Source organism: Oryx dammah, unplaced genomic scaffold (assembly GCF_014754425.2).
Source record: "Oryx dammah isolate SB20612 unplaced genomic scaffold, SCBI_Odam_1.1 HiC_scaffold_18, whole genome shotgun sequence".
NCBI classification, from domain to species: domain Eukaryota; kingdom Metazoa; phylum Chordata; class Mammalia; order Artiodactyla; family Bovidae; genus Oryx; species Oryx dammah.
The window spans coordinates 49,144,409-49,166,779 of NW_024070202.1; the positions used below are offsets into that span (position 1 = coordinate 49,144,409).

The 22,371-nt window shown below is 40.2% G+C and overlaps 1 protein-coding gene across 1 annotated transcript in view; it reads left to right on the forward strand.

The window, feature by feature from the left end:
* SLC26A4 (solute carrier family 26 member 4) overlaps positions 1-22,371 on the forward strand; it is a 55,247-nt gene that overhangs the window by 17,399 nt on the left and 15,477 nt on the right. The window contains exons 6-13 of the mRNA XM_040260834.1: positions 793-945; positions 1,046-1,128; positions 4,577-4,724; positions 6,560-6,673; positions 13,561-13,638; positions 13,780-13,875; positions 15,227-15,333; positions 17,349-17,418. Of these exons, the coding sequence (XP_040116768.1) occupies positions 793-945; positions 1,046-1,128; positions 4,577-4,724; positions 6,560-6,673; positions 13,561-13,638; positions 13,780-13,875; positions 15,227-15,333; positions 17,349-17,418 (849 nt within the window). The remainder of the gene's footprint in view (positions 1-792; positions 946-1,045; positions 1,129-4,576; positions 4,725-6,559; positions 6,674-13,560; positions 13,639-13,779; positions 13,876-15,226; positions 15,334-17,348; positions 17,419-22,371) is intronic.

Genomic DNA, 22,371 nt, shown 5'->3' on the forward strand with positions numbered 1-22,371 from the left:
AAATAGGTGTTTTTCTGGAAGTCTCTTGCTTTTTTTTTTTGAAAGAGTTAATTTTATTTAAATGATCATAGTTCAAGTTTGAACTAAGTACCAAAGTAACTTCCAAAAATTTCTACTTGACCTATATATCAATTCAATAGCTTTTCTTTGCCATAAAGAATGGATGCGTCCATATGTATCTACATATGAAGAATTTTAGGAATTTTTATTAACATCTGTATCATTCATGTTTAGTGAAGAATTTTACCTAAAATATTGGTTAACCAGGACTTTTGATTTCTGTTTTTAATCTCAATAATACATATCAACATGATGAAAATTAGGTCACTTAGTAGCACCTGTAAAGCTACTTAAGGTATAAAATTTTAAAGCTTTTCTGCCAGCAAAAGACAGTATATAATGATATACTTTCTTTTAAAATATCTCATTTTTATTGTAAAAAATACAGATAAGCTAAAATAAGAAAGCAGAAATCACCCATACTTTTGCCACTCCAAGTTAACCATCATTGAAGTGAAGTGAAGTCACTCAGTCATGTCCTACTCTTTGCGACCCCATAGACTGTAGCCTATCAGGCTCCTCCGTCCATGGGATTTTCCAGGCAAGAGTGCTGGAGTGGATTGACATTTCCTTAGCAATTTGGTATTTATATTGCAAGGGTTGGACGTTAATGGTGTCTGTATTAACAAACACAAATTAAAATTTTTTAAATTTTACATGAAATTCTTAAGTGCACTTTGATGATGATATGATTTTTCATACAGGAGGTATATGAAATTATTTTTTTTACAGACACTGATTGAGATTTTTCAAAATATTGGTAACACTAATCTTGCTGATTTCATTGCTGGATTACTCACCATTATCATCTGTATGGCAGTTAAGGAATTAAATGATCGATTTAAACACAAAATCCCAGTCCCTATTCCTATAGAAGTGATTGTGGTAAGTAGAATGTGTAATTAGAAAATTCAGCATTAATTAGCTTTGTAAGAAAGGAACTGTTCAAATGAACTTTTTTAAAACCCCTTTTCTTTTATTTCAGACAATAGCAGCTACTGCCATTTCATATGGAGTTGACCTGGAAAAAAATTATAATGCTGGTATTGTTAAATCCATCCCAAGTGGGTGAGTATGGAGTTCCTCTTAGGCATTAATAATACATTGTCAGTACTTCCTATTTAAATGAAACAAGCTTCATTTCACTGCTGATCCTTCAACAGTCTCATGTGTATGATCTTAAAGAAATATCCCATTTGTGCAAACTATCAGGTAAAGATCAAGTCATTTGTTTAAAAGCAGCACTATACGCTCTTTCTTTTTCTTTACATTCTTAAAACATGGCAGGACATGCATGGTTAACTCCAGACTCCTGATTTAAACTCACATATACAATTACAGTATAAGCAGAATCATGGTGTGTAACGCTTATTGTACCGAGAACAATCTGCTTAAAGAAAAAGGGAGATCTGGCCTAAATCCTCTTCCATATAATCAGCTTAAGATAATTATTATATCATTTGTTCCTATAAATAAAATGCATGATCTTTAAGGAAGGTTTGATATTTTGGTAATTTGGTGAATTAAAAGAGTAAGGAACTAAGAGTCTGCCCTCTGTCATCATCTAGTTCTGTGGCCCTGGGGTGGAGGGGGGTTCTCCTACAGAGTAAGTGTTAGTAAGTGTTAACCGTTCAGTTGTGTCTGACTCTTTGTGACCCCGTGATTGTAGTCCACCAGGCTCCTCTGTCCATAAAGGTCTCCAGGCAAGAACACTGGAGTGGGTTGCCGTTCCTTTCTCCAGGGGATCTTACTGATCTGGGGATCAAACCTAGGTCTCCTGCGTTGCAGGCTGATTCTTTACCATTTGAGCCAGCAACACAAAGATAGTGACAAACCACTGAAATCTCAACTTCAGCTTCTTGTAAACCACCAGTGAGATCCCTCATAAAGTGCAGAGTGGACCAAGGGCCCTATAGCATAATTTGATCATATGACAGTGAAAAAGAAACACAAATGTTTATTAGATTTGTAACATTAACTTACAGCATTCATGACTAGACTTGCTATTAGATGACAGGTAAGTACTGGTTTCCCTTCCATTAAATACTAGCTGAGGGACCTGTAACACTCTTCATGCTCTTAACAGAAATTCTACAGCCCAGCCCAGCCCCAGGGCTTATTCCACAGGGCACTGCTGCCCATGACATTAGATTAATTGCATGATTTCTTCTAATCTATTTTAAAAAAGGAAAGAAAAGTTACAACTGGCTACATGGGGCTTAATTTATGTATCATCCATTCTAGTGTTTCACAAACTCACTTTTTTCTAAGAATCACACAAGGCCTTGTTAACACGAATTCCTTCCTGGTTCTCATCCTGAACCTAATTAATATTTTTCAAAGGGGCTTCACATGATTCTAATGATTAGGTAAGTTTGGGAAACTTTACATTAGAGGATCAACATTTTGATAGTGAATCCTAATGCTGGTATAAATTTAGTAATAAAAAGATACAGTGTGGCTGCTTGAGTTACAGTGTTTTCACCCTAACAACTAGATTATTTGGGTAGTTACAAACAGCTACATTAAAAATATATTTTATAGATCCACGTTGTCAGGTTTCCTAAGGTGTAACTCTTGGAGGAGGTCCATGGCAAATGCCCTGCCCCCTAAGTCCAGGTTCTATTACTAGATTTGGGGCACTCCTTTTTGCTGCCACAAGTGATCCTTTCTGGCCCTATCAAGAGATTTCCTGGATGCTCCCTGGCTGAAAATGGAGCTCTAGCCTCTTGCTGTTGGGTTAGTCAAGTTGAATGCTCTGACAGACCACCTGTTGTGATTGGTCAGTCTGCCTCACCTGCCTGGCCCCCGGGATATATATAAGCTCTTCCACAAGGGTAGTGATCTCACTTGTCTTGTTCAGCTTTTTGATACCCCAGAAATAAGTATAATAACATTAACAAAAACTGAAAAAGAAACCATGATGTGGAGAGATTGGAAAAGGACAAGGAAAGGAGCGTGAGATGAGTAGGATGAAATAAAGAGGACCAAAAAGAATGGTTGTGGAACTTCCTGACAGTCCAATGGTTAAGACCCCTCACTTTCAATGCAGGGGGCGTGGGTTCTATGCCTGGCCAGGAAACTAAGATGCCACATGCTGTGTGGCACAGCCAAAACAAAACAAAATATAGATTGTGCCTGCCCACCTCTTCATCTCCTCCCCATGTCAATCCCCCAAGAAGGGAGTAAAAGCACAGCCATTACTGGCAGTTTTCTTTAATTCCATTGAGAGTCAGTGCCATAAGTCAGTATTGCTCAGTGTCCAATGACACCATCCCCCAAACCATAACCACTTGCCCTACTCCCCTACTACCTTTCTTGGCCAGTGTGGTCAGCTTCTGAGCATCCCACTGGGATTCACCCAAACCAGGGCCCCCTATTCTCTCACTACCTCTTTTTCTTAACCAGCAGGCTCTAAGAGGGCAAATCAGATCTGGCTACTCAGGAAATCATCTAATATCTAACATTCACACTCGGACCTACTAGATACTTCACTCTTCTGGGCCTCAGTTCCCTAATCAACAAAAAGAGAAAGGTAGATTCAACAGTTTCTAGGATATTAGATTTAGGATAATACTTTGGATAATATTAACATATTAGCAGGTTCTAGATTTCTATGGATTTCTATAAGAACCTTATTTCTACATTACCACTTCTAACTATAGGGGAAAAAAGTGTAGTTTCCTATGAAAGGAGCTTCAGGTATGAGGTAGGTCAGGAAGATTATTATTTTATTATTATTATTATTTTGGCCAGAGAACTGGCCATACAGATGGTCATCAAGATACGGCACAAGAAAGGAGTCCTCTCTGATTTTCATACTTGGGCATGATTGCGTACTTATAAACTTGTAAATTTATTTCTTTATATGGTTGGCGAGTAGCTTTGGTTTTGTCAAATAGTAACTGTTTGATCCCACAACTATAGTGACAATGAAGCATTCTGATAACCATACACATTTAATCTTTTGGGGGTACTCAAGAAGATTTTAAGTATCATGGCTCTTCGATAAGGATTTTCCACTTCGCTGTTTCAGCATTTTACATTCTTTGTCTCTGTAACAGACCTGACCACTTCTTGTACAGGGTAAATCTCATTTAACGGCTAGGATATCTTTTAAAGATATCCTAGATATCAAAGACCTTTGATATTAGAGACATCAAAGACCTCTAAGATGAAACTGTAAGGAGAAACACTAATGTGTGAGATGGTGCAGCACAGGATTATGTGGTATTAAAAAATCAGTAATGACAGGTTTTTCTTGTCAGAGTGTAGATAAGGCAGCATCCATAGTCTCTCAAATAGGGGACAAAGGAATCAGCCAGTGAGATAGCACCAACTTCTGACTGAGAACTGGAAAAGCAGGTGCTACTACTTCTCCTTCTTATGTACCTCTTGTCCTCTTGAGTTAAATTCTTTCATGTCTGACTTGTGGCTGGGTTGATGCAGCATTTGGTGAGGTGGGAGAAGAGCATTGTAGTCAAATTGTGACAGCATTTTTTCATTTAAAAACTAGGTTTTTGCCTCCAGCAATGCCATCTGTGAGTCTGTTTTCTGAGATGCTGACTGCATCGCTTTCCATCTCCGTGGTCGCTTATGCCATTGCAGTGTCTGTAGGAAAAGTATACGCCATCAAGCATGATTACACCATCGATGGGAACCAGGTATGGTCACCTTTTGGCTGAACTGGTTTGTAGGACTGAAAATAAAAATATGGGAAAGAATTTGTTGTCTGTTAAAGAAGGGATTGGTTTCTCCCATCCATCTTTGCTGAGTTGGTTTCTCTCCTGCGTCTGCTAATTTAAAGTTATTTTGAAATATGCATGCTGTATCACTTCATTTTTAAAATATATTTTGTTGTTTATATATCCATATTTTATTATATATCTGAAAGATAAGAATGTAAAAAAAAAACCATAAGCATGATACACCTTTATATTTTTAGAAATACTAGCTATAATTCCATAATATCATCTAATATCCAGTCAGTTTTTAGGTAGATAACCACAATATCATATCACAACTAAAAAAATGAATAATAATTCTTTAATAACATCAACTATCTAGCCAGTTTTTAGGTTGTCTTAAGTTTTTTGAACAGTTGATTTGTTTGGCTAAGTATCCAAAAAAGCTCCACGTGTTATATTAGCTAGATACATCTCTTTTTTATTTTACATTTTTTAAAGATTTATTTTTTTAATTGAGGTATCGTTGAAGTACTATATTATATAAGTTTCAAGTGTGCAACATAGCAATTCACAAGCTTTAAAGGTTATACTCCATTTATGGTTCTTAGAAAATAATTGGCTATATTCCCTGTGCTGTATGCATCACTTTACCTTTTAAGAAAAAAGTCAAAGTAATCCTAATTTTTAAAAACTTAATTCAGTTAGATCATAAATAACATTTAAGCTTAATGTATTAGGAGCAAGTTGGAATAAGAATTCTTCATGTAATGTAGTATCTCCTGGTAATTAAAAAATTTTTTTTTCCTGGTAATTTTTTTAAAGGCAGCTATAATATGGCAAAAGATTGCCACAAACATCAATGATAATAGTTGTGACCACTTTAAACTGAGGTAGTTTATTGTGCAATTAATTACAGGTTTCCCCCATATCCAAAAGAGAGAGTTCCTATGAAAATCTTCTTAAGCTGAAATGGCAGTAAAGTGAAGAAGCAGTTTCCTTAAGACACATCTTGCAAACAGATGCACAGAATACACTGAGATGAACAGGTGCTCACAAACACAGTTGAGAGCAATGGCGGCTCCGTGCTGAGATGCTGAGTGTAGCTTCCCAGGAAGGAGGTTAATGCTGCTACTCTCTCTGCTTGGGGAGCATGCTGCCTTTATAAGGGGTTGCTGCAAAAACAAACATTTTTCTCCCTTTTCCATAATAGCAAAAATTCTCTTGAGATTTCTTTGAGTTAGCAAAAACAAGTAACTGACTTAGATAGATCTTTTATAAAAGCCAAGTGGTGTAAAGCAAACTTTTGAAAAGCAGGGGATACCAGTAACAGATACAAGATGGGTTTTGTAGCATCTGATCCATTACCACACTGATTTTCCACTGCTTGCAAATCTGCAAGTCTGGTTTGTGTCTATAAACACAGCATAGCAATTACATCAATTAAATGATTAGCCGTCAGAATAATCATTCTCCAAGTCATAATATACTTCCTAGCAAATATCCAACCTCAGAAAAAATATTTTATGTGAGAGTTGCCGATAGGCCACTCACCAGGAAGTAAGATAAAGCATTTCAGCAAAAGATACATCAGTCTTCAGAACAGTTGAGAGCAATGAAGCCTCTCTGAGGCTTTATGGAGCCCAGATTCCACATGTCTTTCAAGGTCTCCAAGCACCTTTAACGGTAAGAATTAAACTGGGACTCCCCGGCAGGCTGGGCTTGGGAGTTTGCTTTCTTAATGCTCTTTCTTGACAAGAGTCTTCCAAAGATTTGATTTGTAGCGTCACTATCATTCCTTCTCTCCCTCTTAGGAATCCATCGCCTTTGGAATCAGCAACGTCTTCTCTGGACTATTCTCTTGCTTTGTGGCTACCACTGCCCTGTCCCGCACTGCTGTCCAGGAGAGTACTGGGGGAAAGACACAGGTATGAGGCGGCGGTGTGGTGATATCCATCTGCTGCTGCTGCTGCTAAGTCTCTTCAGTCGTGTGTGACCCCATAGACGGCAGCCCACCAGGCTCCGCCGTCCCTGGGATTCTCCAGGCAAGAACACTGGAGTGGGTTGCCATTTCCTTCTCCAGTGCATGCAAGTGAAAAGTGAAAGCTAGAATGATGTAAACAATGAGTCAGGGGAATGGTGGCTCAGAAAGGCTTGCAAAAGAACTCAGGACAATTAGCCTTTGAGAAAAGTAAACTTGCACATCCTGTTCTGATTCCACCTGGGACCTCTCCATCTCTGTGACAATGATCTACCCCCTCCCTGTAAACCTCTCTTTGTAGTTTTATGATGCAGTAAGTCTCAAACTTTTTTGTGTCCTTGCCTAGCTGGCAGATAGCTCCACTTACTTGCTTTTGCAGGGATGATAACAGTTGATAATGAAGGTGCTGATTTTTTTCTATTTGTTATCTGGAAATAGAGAAGGCCTAGTAAGATCTCTTTGTGGCTTAATGAGTTATTCTATTTTCAAGAAAATGAAAAGCTGTCTATTTTCATTTCCTTTACCAAGGATCAGGAACTTCCTCCAGAGGCCTTGCGTCCAACAGAACCACAGTTTGCTAGCTAAGCATATTTCTGCTAAACATTTTGTCATTTCTTCCTGAGAAAGACTTTTGTTCTTGAAGTTCTGAATGTGGGTTTGATCTTGCCTTTAACTGTGATTTTAAGTTGTGGCCTTCCCCCAAACCAGCATCCCAGTTAATCTCTGGAAAACTCCTCCTTCACTAGGCCAGATAGCTCAGGATCTGTACTCAGGCCATCCTTTTCAGCAGGACTTGAGTCAGCTATGCCAAACCAAATGGATGAGGGTGAGGGGCAGGCTCAGGGATTGCGCTTCTGTTATGCCTGGGGAGTTTTCTCCTCCCAACACGGAAAGAACTATTATTTAAGAGTAAATAGTACTTTGAGACTATAAGGAGCAACAATACAAAGTAAATAGTTTAACACACACAATCTACACACAGTCTTCAAATAGGATTTCTTTTTCAGGTAGAGATGCAAATAAATATAAAAAAGAGAGTAACTGAGAAAATGAATGACTCCAACAGTGAGTGGCTCAGGGAGAGTTTGAATTGTCTCCAAGGTGCCCACGATGCTTCTTTCCCATTCATAACAGATCTTTGTGACAGAGTCAGAGGAACTGGCCTTCTCCAATTTCTTGGCTCCTGATGAACAAACATTTACTTTTAATTTTCAGAATTACCCTATTTAAGATTGAGTTTCCTTCTCCATTTTTCTGAAAACATTTTTAGCTCTGAGAGAGCAAATAAAACAATACAGCCTCAAACAGGAAGCATAACCAGAGATCTGTGGTCAAGGGGAAGAGGTTGGAGGTGATTGCCAAAGTTGTCCTGTGTTCAGGGGCAGCTGTTAGCAGTGAAGTTTTCTGTGGCTTCCACTGGACATGGAGACCTGACAAGCTCCCCAAGGCATATGGCTATAAGTGGGTGCAGGCAGATCCCCAAGAGCTGATGTTCACTGTCTGCTAACTCCAGGCTCAGATGGGGACAGCCCTCTCCCCCTTCCCTTCCCCTCAAGAATGCCCATGCAAAGTGATCCCTTGGCAGAAGGTTTGGGGATAATGGTGTTCTGGTAAGCTAATACTCCCTGCCACACACTGGCATGTATTATATTTAGGAATGAAGGATGCCAGGATTTCAGTACTGAAGAATGAAGCAAGCACAGAAATCACTTGGTATTTCATTACTGAAATGTATACTAAGTTCTGGGGTTAAAAGTCTAAGTGTCTGGACTAAAATCCGGGAACTAATGACCAACTAAACTGGCACGTCTTCCCTTGTTGTTTGACTTTTCCTGCACTTTTCACGTCGGAGCCCCAGTTTCAGTATCTATCCAATGGGGAGTAATCACGGTATCCACCTCACAGAGACACTGTAGAGATTAAATAAGCAAATGGTTGTAAAACTCTGGCACATACATGTTGACTGTTGATTGTTCCAGTCATTAAATTCTCAAGGTAAGAATAATTCCTTAGTACCTATGACACATACACTGTATCTGACACATAAGAAACATGTATTTGCTGAATGAATGGATGGAATCACGAGTGTCAGTGGATATCAACTGCTTTCAGCACATCTATAGATGCTCGACACTGCATCCCCATCTGACGTCTAACGATTCATGAAGAAGTAATTCTGATGACAAACTATTCTCTAGCCCTGGTTATCCTTTCACTTAACGGAAGAATTAATTGTCTAGCCACAGAATCTGCTCATAGATACAAAATATACAGCATTTCCTGTCAAACAAGTAATTTTACCTTATAAATAAAGTACAGGTACTGGGTCCCCTGGGAGATTTAAAAAATAGTAACCAAAATTAGTCTTGGTCCCCATCAGTTCAGTTCAGTAGCTCAGTCGTGTCTGACTCCTTGCAACCCCATGAATCGCAGCACGCCAGGCCTCCCTGTCCATCACAACTCCCGGAGTTCACTCAGACTCACGTCCATCGAGTCTGTGATGCCATCCAGCCATCTCATCCTCTCTCATCCCCTTCTCCTCCTGCTCCCAATCCCTCCCAGCATTATAGACTTTTCCAATGAGTCAACTCTTTGCATGAGGTGGCCAAACTATTGGAGTTTCAGCTTTGCCATCAGTCCTTCCAATGAACACCCAGGACTGATCTCTTTTAGAATGGACTGGTTGGATCTCCTTGCAGTCCAAGGGATTCTCAAGAGTCTTCTCCAACACCACAGTTCAAAAGCATCAATTCTTCGGTGCTCAGCCTTCTTCACAGTCCAACTCTCACATCCATACATGACCACTGGAAAAACCAGAGCCTTGACTAGATGAACCTTTGTTGGCAAAGTAATGTCTCTGCTTTTGAATATGCTGTCTAGGTTGGTCATAACTTTTCTTCCAAGGAGTAAGGGTCTTTTAATTTCATGGCTGCAATCACCATCTGCAGTGATTTTGGAGCCCAGAGAAATAAAGTCTGACACTGTTTCCACTGTTTCCCCATCTATTTGCCATGAAGTGATGGGACCAGATGCCATGATCTGAGTTTTCTGAATGTTGAGCTTTAAGCCAACTTTTTCACTCTCCTCTTTCACTTTCATCAAGAGGCTCTTTAGTTCCTCTTCACTTTCTGCCATAACGGTGGTGTCATCTACACATCTGAGGTTATTGATATTTCTCCCAGTAGTTTTTATTCCAGCTTGTGCTTCTTCCAGCCCAGTGCTTCTCATGATGTACTCTGCATAGAAGTTAAATAAGCATGGTGACAATATACAGCCTTGATGTACTTCTTTTCCTATTTGGAACCAGTCTGTTTTTCCATGTCCAGTTCTAACTGTTGCTTCCTGACCTGCATAGAGGTTTCTCAAGAGGCAGGTCAGGTGGTCTGGTATTCCCATCTCTTTCAGAATTTTCCAGTTTATTGTGATCCACACAGCCAAAGGCTTTGGCATAGTCAATCAAGCAGAAATAGATGTTTGTCTGGAACTCTCTTGCTTTTTTGATGATCCAGCAGATGTTGGCAATTTGATCTCTGGTTCCTCTGCCTTTTCTAAAACCAGCTTGAACAGCTGGAAGTTCACAGTTCATATATTGCTGAAGCCTGGCTTGGAGAATTTTGAGCATTTCTTTACTAGCGTGCGAGATGAGTGCAATTGTGCGGTGGTTTGAGCATTCTTTGGCATTGGAATGAAAACTGACCTTTTCCAGTCCTGTGATCACTGCTGAGTTTTCCACATTTGCTGGCATATTGAGCGTAGCACTTTCACAGCATCATCTTTCAGGATTTGAAATAGCTCCACTGGAATTCCATCACCTCCACTAGCTTTGTTTGTTGTGATGCTTTCTAAGGCCCACTTGACTTCACATTCCAGGATGTCTGGCTCTAGGTGAGTGATCACACCATTGTGATTATCTGGGTCGTGAAGATCTTTTCTTGCCACTTCTTAATATCTTCTGCTTCTGTTAGGTCCATACCATTTCTGTCCTTTATTGAGCCCATCTTTGCATGAAATGTTCCCTTGGTATCTCTAATTTTCTTGAAGAGATCTCTAGTCTTTCCCATTCTGTTGTCTTCCTCTATTTCTTTGCATTGATCACTGAGGAAGGCTTTCTTATCTCTCCTTGCTATTCTTTGGAATTCTGCATTCAGATGCTTATATCTTTCCTTTTCTCCTTTGCTTTTCACTTGTCTTCTTTTCACAAGTATTTGTAAGGCCTCCTCAGACAGCCATTTTGCTTTTTTGCATTTCTTTTCCATGGGGATGGTCTTGATCCCTGTCTCCTGTACAATGTCACGAACCTCATTCCATAGTTCATCAGGCACTCTGTCTGTCAGATCTAGGCCCTTAAAATCTATTTCTCACTTCCACTGTATAATCATAAGGGATTTGATTTAGATCATACCTGAATGGTCTAGTGGTTTTCCCTACTTTCTTCAATTTAAGTCTAAATTTGCCAATAAGGAGTTCATGATCTGAGCCATAGTCAGCTCCCGGTCTTGTTTTTGCTGACTGTATAGAGCTTCTCCATCTTTGGCTGCAAAGAATATAATCAGTCTGATTTTGGTTTTGATCATCTGGTGATGTCCATGTGTAGAGTCTTCTCTTGTGTTGTTGGAAGAGGGTGTTTGCTATGACCAGTGCATTCTCTTGGAAAACTCTATTAGCCTCTGCCCTGCTTCATTCCGTATTCCAAGGCCAAATTTCCCTGTTACTCCAAGTGTTTCTTGACTTCCTACTTTTGCATTCCAGTCCCCTACAATGAAAAGGACATCTTTTTTGGGTTTTAGTTCTAAAAGGTCTTGTAGGTCTTCATAGAACCGTTCAATTTCAGCTTCTTCAGCGTTACTGGTTGGGGCATAGACTTGGATTACCATGATATTGAATGGTTTGCTTTGGAAACGAACAGAGATCATTCTGTCATTTTTGAGATTGCATCCAAGTACTGCATTTTGGACTCTTTTGTTGACCATGATGGCTACTCCATTTCTTCTGAGGGATTCCTGCCCGCAGTAGTAGATATAATGGTCATCTGAGTTAAATTCACCCATTCCAGTCCATCTTAGTTCACTGATTCCTAGAATGTCGATGTTGACTCTTGCCATCTCCTGTTTGATCATTTCCAATTTGCCTTGATTCATGGACCTAACATTCCAGGTTCCTATGCAATATTGCTCTTTACAGCATCAGACCTTGCTTCTATCACCAGTCACATCCACAACTGGGTATTGTTTTTGCTTTGGCTCCATCCCTTCATTCTTTCTGGAGTTATTTCTCTACTGATCTCCAGCAGCATATTGGACACTTACTGACCTGGGGAGTTCCTCTTTCAGTATCCTATCATTTTGCCTTTACATACTGTTCATGGGGTTCTCAAAGCAAGAATACTGAAGTGGTTTGCCTTTCCCTTCTCCAGTGGACCACATTATAGTTGAGGGCTAATTATTCCCTATCCTTGGTGAGTAGGTGGCCACCCTCCAGGCATGAGTTGGGCAGCTGGCTTTGGTCCCTGTTCCCAAATCTCCATCTCTTTCTCCAATCCACAGAGCCCTGCATCCACAGTGAAATGCAAGTGGCTCATGATAGACAATAAACATTGGTTAAGTAATTCCACAGAACTAAAGGAAGGAAAGACAGGAGGGAAGGATGAAGGAAAGATACCAGATTCTCAGGAAAGATACCAGATTCTCTGCTTAGATAGGAGGGGGGGCAGAAATCTCACTAACGTACTGGGAACCTAGACGTGTGGTGCTGCAAGATACAGATTACCTAGAAATGGGGATGTGGATGGACAGAACAGACTTTTCAGTATATCATATACATAATATGACCTCAGGCTAGCCTAGCTATCCTCTGAACATGACTGATCAATTTGCCAGATGGAGTAGATGAGTATGGCTATGACATTTCCTTATGTTTTTGGATTTTTATTTGTATTGGCTTTATGTGTCTCCTTGAATGCAAGCATCTTGCATTGGGCAGCACCAGGGCCCAATGCACCCTCCTCTACTGCTTCCTGTCTGCTCGATTGGCTTCTGGCTCCCTCTCTCCTCTCCTTTGTTTTTGAGTCTCTAGGCTTCACTGTGGCCAGGCCCCAGCTTCCTCAGCAGAGAATCCACTGGTCATCTAATCACACCACAGCATAGTCCCCACCCCCTCAGCTTCTGTCCTAGCTAGTTGTGAATCCTGGGAGAGCTTTTCTGCCAGTGAAGGTAAAGTTTCTGAAGCTTCCTTTACTCCTGCTACTGGCCCCATCACACGGGCTGCTGTAGGTGGATGCTGGTGACATGGTCCTACCTCTCAACAGACTCATGTGGTGTTTTTTAATCTGCAGGACTGGTGAATTTATTTTCTCTGCGATTATCATGGCAACTGTGCCTGCAAAGTGTTACTAGAATTGTTATCAGGTTGCCGATTCAATAATGCAGAAGAATCAATTATGTGCTATGAGAAGTTATTTCCCAAGAATGCTTCAAGGTTCTGTTGTCCAGGAACAAGGATGGGCTGGGTTTCCTGGAATGACAAATGAATGAATACTGACCTCTTAAATTGACACCAAAAAAATAGAGGTCTGCCATGTACCCAAGTGCAATCAAGCCAAACTGGCTTTACTCTAGCAGACCTAGCCCCCACATTTTCTTTTTCTCTGCCATAGCTACTAAATGTATTTGGTTTTAGCAAATAATTCTTATTTCTCTCAACAGGACTGAGCAGAAGGAGGGAGGTAGGGGAGCGTTGTGTGCCCATGAATAGGCTCTTGCACACATGCATGCAGCAAACACATATTCAGAGTGGGAAGCACAGGCCCTGACTATGGGAGATGTGTGTGTCTTTCAGGTTGCTGGCATCATCTCAGCTGGGGTTGTGATGATCGCTATCGTTGCCCTGGGGAAGTTGCTGGAACCCCTGCAGAAGGTATAACCTTGCTTCTCGCCACACCGATTGCTTACTTTCCCTTCACTGCTCTGCTACCCAAGAAATAGCAGGGGATTTAAAAGTCATCAAATGGCGAACCATTCCACCGAATAACCCGGACTTCCCCATCTTTCCTGGCAGTCGGTCTTGGCAGCTGTTGTAATTGCCAACCTGAAGGGGATGTTTATGCAGGTGTGTGACGTTCCTCATCTGTGGAGGCAGAATAAGACTGATGCTGTAAGTTGCTTGCCATCCTTTTTTTTTTTTTTTCTGAAATAGAAATCACTTATGTGCTTTGTGCCATAATATTATGTCCCCTTACCTCCTGAGTCTTACTTGCAGTTTGGGAAGCAGAGCATAAATTAGAATTTTGTGGATAAGCCAAAACTGTGAAGTCTTCCACATGAGCTACAATTTGTGAAGGTCCTATATCTCTGGGAAGATCCATTTTGTACAAGAATCCCATATGAGCTCCTTCATATACCACTGGCTTTCTAAAGCCAAAGAACAAATTTTTAAAAAAACAAACCCTCTAATCTAGAAGGACAAATGAAACACAAAGCAGAAACAAAATGCAAAACCCCATGTCGATTATAATTTTGATTAAAATAATCTTTACAACTTTTCTGAGGAATTGTAAAAACAAAAAAGAAGAAGCAGCTAAACCCTTCAGAGTTCTGCTATAATTTAAACCAAAACAGATAAAAAGAATGGAAAAAAATTGCCTATCTGTCTATATGGAAAGATCTCCAAGACAAATTGTTAAGTAAAAAGAGACTGGTCCAAATTGAAGAGTGTGTATAACACACTAAAAGAAAGGAAAATAATCTATGTTTTGCAGTGGTATTTGCAAAAAAAAAAAAAATGCTGGTGAAAATGTGCACATGTGTACACACACACACACACAGAAATAAAAGAGGATGTAGGAGAGAAAAGAGGATGGGAATGAATGGAGAAAGGAGAGGGTGGCAACCAAGATTTTTCACTGCACATTTTTTTGGTCACACCATGTTGCTTGCGGGATCTTAGTTCCCCAACCAGAATTCAAACCTGAACCCCCCTGCAGTGGGTGTGTGGAGTCTTAACCGCTGGACCTCCAAGAAAGTGCCTCTGCATACCTTTTTAATACCAATTTTATTTTGAACTATGATAATATATATCAGGGCTTCCCTGGTTGCTCAGTGGTAAAGAATCTGCCTGCCAATGCAGGAAACAGGGGTTTGATCCCTGGGTGGTGAAGATCCCCTGGAGGAGGAAATGGCAACCCACTCTAGTATTCTTGCCTGGGGAATTCCATGGACAGAGGAACCTGGTGGGCTATAGTCCAAGGGGTCGCAAAGAGTTGGACATGACTCAGTGACTAAAACAATAATATATCACCTATTCAAAAATTAAATCTAAAAATATTTTAATGGGACAGTTGGCCTGTATTGGGAAGTCCAATTTCCACTTAAAGTGTGTAAAGATGTCAGAATATTTTACAAAGCTGTGATTTGTTCATGGACAATTGATCTTATTATTTTTACAGGTAGTCACCCACTTCACAGTACCTAATGAATTAGCATTTTTCATTTTCATGTTTTCCTAGGTTATCTGGGTATTTACATGCATGGCATCCATCATTCTGGGACTAGACCTCGGTTTACTAGCTGGCCTTGTGTTCGGATTTCTCACTGTGGTCCTGAGAGTTCAATTGTGAGTAATATAAGATCCAAGTTATCGATAAACAGGACAATACACCCGGAAATTTCTTATTCAATTTTGATAAGTATAATAAAACTATTTCCTTTCACAGTAGTTACTATTTATTAGTGCTTCTACAAATTAAGCATTATCATAATTAGTCTTAAAAAAATCCTGTGAATATGTTTTATTATTCTCATTTGATAGGTAAGATAATTGAAACTCAGTAGGTTAAGAACCTTTCCTAAGATCACACAGCTAGTATGTTGCAGAGCCAGCATTTCAAAGATGTATCCCACCCCAAAATCTATGCACTTACTCACAGGCCCTACTGCTATGTTCACCTCCAAGTCATGGTAAAACTGAAAGATACACGATCAGCAAAAGACTGAGGTTACTGTGTAGTTTCTTTTTAAAATGAGATGAAGTCTAAGAAGCACTGGGGACCCAAGTCTTGGGCCCAGACAGCTGCTAAATATATTATGGCTCATTTTCTTTTGAAGCTAGTAACCCAGAAGTTATGTAATAACCCAGAATAGGAGACTTTAAGACAGTTGATTGTAGCCAAAATTCATTCAAATCTGCCAAATATGGTATGTACCTAATAAGCCATACCAATAATGTAAAATAGATATAATCAGGTCGTCTAGAGAGTGAAAGCAGCAGAGACACAGTTCAAAGTAATGGAAAACAATCTGTGAGGCAGCTTGGAGGTGTGTTTGTTTCATTTGGACTCTTGAGAGGCCTTCGGTAGGTACCTTTCTATGTCTGTTGCATTTTCTGAACAGAGAGTTGAAGAGAGCTTCTCTCGAAGCCTCTGCTATCTTCCCAGGCTTCTGGCTCCTTCTTGGCCTGCACTTGGGTCACAAAGGAATGAAAACCCTGGGTAAACCTAACACAGATGTCTATAGCTTAGCCTGGGTCCACCTTTCCTGTTCCACCAAGCAATTCTCCTTCCCTCCCCTGGCATGTTGGAGCCTACCCAAAAGCTTGTGTTTACCATCTCAGCACCCTTAAGTGGTTGCCCAGGGGCCTGAAAGACTTCTCAAGCTCCCAAAGCACCCAGTTTTCTTCTGGGAAACACCCCAGAAACTCTCCTTGGAAGACGATGTCTTCTGAGTTCTGGCTGTCTCCGTATTTACTGTAACTTGTGTGTGATTGAGGGGGAGAAGGGTTTTTAGAGAAAGAATACACAGTTTCTGAGCTTTAAGTTAAAAATCAGCATGGCACAGTAAGCCAAGGAGAAATGGGTGAAACCCTTTACCTGCAGATTTGGTAATGGGGCTTTGAGCCAACCAAAAGCAGTATCCTCCCCAGGATTTAATTTCCAGTAATTATAAGCCTGGGCCAGAGAGCACATTGCTGAGAGCACCCCAAACAGACATTCTTTGTTCAGGCATAGTATTTAGCATATGTCCCTAGTCACAGTTGAGGAATCCTGGAATTTATGTGATTGCATCAGGAACAGGAAATCAACAATCTGGTCCTCCCAGGCTCCTATTTCTATGAAATGAGACTAGTTGGATCACTGCAGACTTCCCATACTTCATCAGAAATTTGCTATAACTCACAAGGTAGATCTAGGCACTGTGCCAGACCATGACGACCCACAGGTTAAAGATAGAGGCTGTGCTTCTCTTCCCTCCAGAGCTTTTTTGAACTTCTCTAAACCTCAGTTTACTCACCCTTAAAAATGAGGATAATACTGTTGACCATTCAGGGCTCAAATAAGACTTAACATGTGTGAAACTCTTTGCTTATCCTATAAAGTGCCACACATATGAAAGTATGATGCTCATTACTTCTTGCAGGCATTGGAAAAGAGGCACACTTCCTTTTTTACCCCCAGGCTTGCACAAATACCAGCTGTTCACTTCAGAGTTAGCTACCAGAAAATGTCATCTGCAATAAGGACAGAGTCCCAAGACATCCAATTATGGGCTCTTTAGATTCTATCATTTCTTCTAATGTTTTATTCTAAAATATGCCTGTTCCAAAAATCCTGACCTTAATTTTTCTTCTTTTAGCCCATCTTGGAACAGCCTTGGAAGTATCCCTAGCACAGACATCTACAAAAGCACCAAGAATTACAAAAATGTAAGTGCCCTTGGGAGACACTGGCTAGACTTGGGTTTGCTAAGCTGCATTTTCAGAGGCTGCATATTTCTCTTCTAGTGTGTTAGGGATAAGGTAGCCCAAAAGGGAGGCTACTTCTGTTGGGAAAGTTCATAAGTATACTGGGCATGCTAGGAAAACTTTTGTTCCAGTGTGCCCTCTGATATCCTGTGTGTGCTCACTCAGTTGTGTCCAACCCTTTGCAACCCCATGGACTATAGCCCGCTAGGCTCCTCTGTCCATAGGGATTCTCCAGGCAAGAATACTGGAGTGGGTTGCCATGCCCTCCTCTAGAGGATCTTCGCAACCCAGGGGTTGAACCCAGGTCTCCCTCATTGCAGGCAGATTCCTTAGTGTCTAAACCACCATGGAAGCTCTCTGATATGAATTTTGTTCATGCTAGTTAAGATGTCATTTTAATGTCAAACCACTGTAAGAGATATTTTTTAAAAAATAGGCAATTTAATTATTTCCAAAAGTTGAATCAAAATTCTATTTCTCTGAGTGAATGGGGTCAAAAGACACAAACTTCCAGGTATAAAATGAGCCACAGGGATGTAATATACAGTATGGTGACCAAAGTTAATAATACTATATAGCATATCTCAAAATTGCTAAGAGAATAGATCTTAAAAAGTCCTTATCACACAAAAAATTTTGTAATTACATATTGTGACAGATGTTAACTAGACTTATAGTGGTGATCATTTTGCAATATGTACAAATATCAAGTTGTACGTAATATGTACAATGTGAACATATGAAACTAATATGTCAGTTATAATTTTAAAAAGACAGAGCCTCAGAGACCTCTAGGACAAAATAAAATATATCAACATATGAGTAACAGCAGTCCCAAAAAAGGAAAAGAGAAAAAAAAGATAAAATATTTGAATAAGTATCAAAATGTTCCTAAATTAGAAGAAAAATATGTACAAATCCCAAATGCCCACTGAACCCAGTTAATGTACACATAAAAATCCATACCCAGAAATATTACAGTGATAGGGTTGAAAGCCATGAAATAAAAAAAAATTTTAAGCAGCAAGAGGAAAAGAATTTCTATTTCTCTATGTTATCATTATCCTCTATGAAATTCTCTGAAATCCCTGTGAAATCATGTTCTCTGTCACAAAGAACCTTATTTTACATCTTTATCCTTGGCATTGGAAGAAATAATACATAATACAGAAAATAAAAAATGAAGAAAATGAACATTCCATTGATGAGCTTATATTCCCTGCAAAAAGAAAAAAAAAGATTGCTAAGTGACCAGAGGGAACAAAGATGAAAAAGCAGAGAAAGAAATTTCAAAGGTGTAGTCCAAGATGGATTCCTGGAGCAGGAAGATTCTGAACTCCCCTCCCCCTAAGGACACACCCAATCTACATCTACTTACTAGCAATAAGAAAACATATAAAAGTAAAAATCTCACTGGTAAAGGCAAATATAGTAAAGGTAGATTAACCAGGTATATATTTAGAAACAAAGCCCAACAAATAACTGTAGAATTTCTATGGAATCACAAAAGACCCATAGTGAAAGTAATCTCAAGAACTAAGCAGGAGACATCATGCTCCCTGATTTCAAGTTCTGCTATAAAGCTATTGCCATATACTCTGGTTTCTGTTCAGATCATATAAATATTTCCCCTTTCTACTCCAAAGTTATTATAGTCAAAAAAGTATGGTATTAGCATCAAAATACGTATAGATCAATGGAATATAATAGAGAGCCCAGAAATTAATTCACAGATATATAGACAGCTTATAACAAGAATATGCAATGGAAAAAAGATAGTCTCTTTAATCAGTGATATTCAGTTCAGTCAGTTCAGTTGCTCAGTCATGTCCAACTCTTTGCAACTCCATGGACTGCAGTTCACCAGGCCTCCCTGTCCATCACCAACTCCCGGAGTTTACTCAAACTCATGTCCATTGAGTTGGTGATGCCAGCCAATCATCTCACCCTCTGTTGTCCCCTTCTGCTCCTTCCTTCAATCCTTCCCAGCATCAGGGTCTTTTCCAATGAGTCAGCTCTTCTCATCAGGTGGCCAAAGTATTGGAGTTTCAGCTTCAGCATCAGTCCTTCCAATGAACATTCAGGACTGATATCCTTTAGGATGGACTGGTTGGATCTCCTTGCAGTCCAAGGGACTCTCAAGAGTCTTCTCCAACAACACAGTTCAAAAGAATCAATTCTTTGGTGCTCAGTTTTCTTTATAGTCCAAGTCTCACATCCATACATGACTACTGGAAAAACCAGAGCTTTGACTAGACAGACCTTTGCTGGCAAAGTAATGTCTCTGTTTTTTAATATCCTGTCTAGGTTGGTCATAACTTTTCTTCCAAGGAGTAAGCATCTTTTTATTTCATGGCTGCAGTCACCATCTGCAGTGATTTTGGAGCCCCCAAAATAAAGTCTGCCACTGTTTCTGCTGTTTCCCCATCTATTTGCCATGAAGTGATGGGACCGGATGCCATGATCTTTGTCTTCTGAATGTTGAGCTTTAAGCCAACTTATTCACTCTCCTCTTTCACTTTCATCCAGAGGCTCTTTAGTTCTTCTTCACTTTCTGCCATAAGGGTGGTGTCATCTACACATCTGAGGTTATTGATATTTCTCCTGGCAATCTTGATTCCAGCTTGTGCTTCTTCCAGCCCAGCGTTTCTCATGATGTATTTTGCATGTAAGTTAAATAAGCATGGTGACAATATACAGCCTTGATGTACTTCTTTTCCTATTTGGAACCAGGCTGTTGTTCCATGTCCAGTTCTAACTGTTGCTTCCTGACCTGCATAGAGGTTTCTCAAGAGGCAGGTCAAGTGGTCGGTATTCCCATCTCTTTCAGAATTTTCCACAGTTTATTGTGATCCACACAGTCAAAGGCTTTGGAATAGTCAATAAAGCAGAAATAGATGTTTTTCTGGATCTCTCTTGCTTTTTCAATAATCCAGTGGATGTTGGCAATTTGATCTCTGGTTCCTCTGCCTTTTCTAAATCCAGCTTGAACATCTGGAAGTTCACAGTTCACGTATTGCTGAAGCCTGGCTTGGAGAATTTTGAGCATTACTTTGTTAGTGTGTGAGATGAATGCAATTGTGTGGTAGTTTGAGCATTCTTTGGCATTATCTTTTCTGGAATTGGAATGAAAACTGACCTTTTCCAGTCCTGTGGCCACTGCTGAGTTTTCCAAACTTGCTGGCATATTGAGTGCATCACTTTCACAGCATCATCTTTCAGGATTTGAAATAGCTCAACTGGAGTTCCATCACCTCCACTAGCTTTGTTGGCAGTGATGCTTTCTAAGGCCCACTTGACTTCACATTCCAGGATGTCTGGCTCTAGGTGAGTGATCACACCATCATGATTATCTGGGTCATGAAGATCTTTTTTGTACAATTCTGTGTATTTTTGCCACCTCTTCTTAATATCTTCTGCTTCTGTTAGGTCCGTACCATTTCTGTCCTATATTGAGCCCATCTTTGCATGAAATGTTCCCTTGGTATCTCTAATTTTCTTGAAGAGATATCTAGTCTTTCCCATTCTACTGTTTTCCTCTATTTCTTGCACTGATCCCTGAGGAAGGCTGTCTTATCTCTCCTTGCTATTCTTTGGAACTCTGCATGCAAATAGGTATATTTTTCCTTTTCTCCTTTGCTTTTGGCTTCTCTTCTTTTCATAGGCTTTTCTATTCTATTCAAAGCCTATTCTAAAGAAGAGGCTTCTCTTCTTTTCTATTTCTATTTGTAGAAGGCAATGGCAACCCACTCCAGTGTTCTTGCCTGGAGAATCCCAGGGATGGGGGAGCCTGGTGGGCTGCGATCTATGGGGTCGCACAGAGTCGGACATGACTGAAGCGACTTAGCAGCAGTAGCAGCTAAAGAAGAGGCTTCTCTTCTTTTATATTTGTAAGGTTTCCTCAGACAGCCATTTTGCTTTTTGCATTTCTTTCTCTTGAGGATGGTTTTCTTGGTTAGAAAACTAACCAATCTAATCACATGGACCACAACCTTGTCTAACTCAGTGAAACTATGGGCTATGCCATGTAGGGTCACCCAAGATGGACGAATCATGGTGGAGAGTTCTGACAAAACGTGGTCCAATGGAGAAGGGAACAGCAAACCACTTCTGTATTCCTGCCTTGAGAACCCCATGAACAGTATGAAAAGGCAAAAAAACAGGACATGGAAAGATGAACTCCCCTGGTTGGTAGGTGTCCAATATGCTGCTGGAGATCAGTGGAGAAAAAGCTCTAGAAAGAATGAAGGGATGGAGCCAAAACAACACCCAGTTGTGGATGTGACTGGTGGTGGAAGCAAAGTCTGATGCTGTAGAGAGCAATATTGCATAGGAACCTGGAATGTTAGATCCATGAGTCAAGGCAAATTGGAAGTGATCAAACAGGAGATAGCAAGAGTGAACGTTGACATTTTAGGAATCAGCAAACTAAAATGGACTGGAATGGGTGAATTTAACTCAGATGACCATTATATCTACTATTGTGGGCAAGAATCCCTTCAAAGAAATGGAGTAGCCAGGCTTCCCTGTCCATTGCCAACTCCCGGAGTTTACTCAAACTCTTGTCCATTGAATCGGTGATGCCATCCAGCCATCTCATCCTCAGTCATCCATCCCCTTTGCCTCCTGCCTTCAATCTTTCCCAGCATTGGGGTCTTTTCCAAGGAGTCAGTTCTCATCAGATGGCCAAAGTATTGAAGTTTCAGCTTCAGCATCAGTCCTTCCAATGAACATTCAGGACTGATTTCTTTAGGATAGACTGGTTGGATCTCCTTGCAGTTCAAGGGACCCTCAAGAGTCTGCTCCAACACCACAGTTCAAAAGCATCAATTCTTCGGTGCTCAGCTTTCTTTATAGTCCAACTCTCACATCCATACATGACTACTGGAAAAACCATAGCCTTGACTAGAGGGA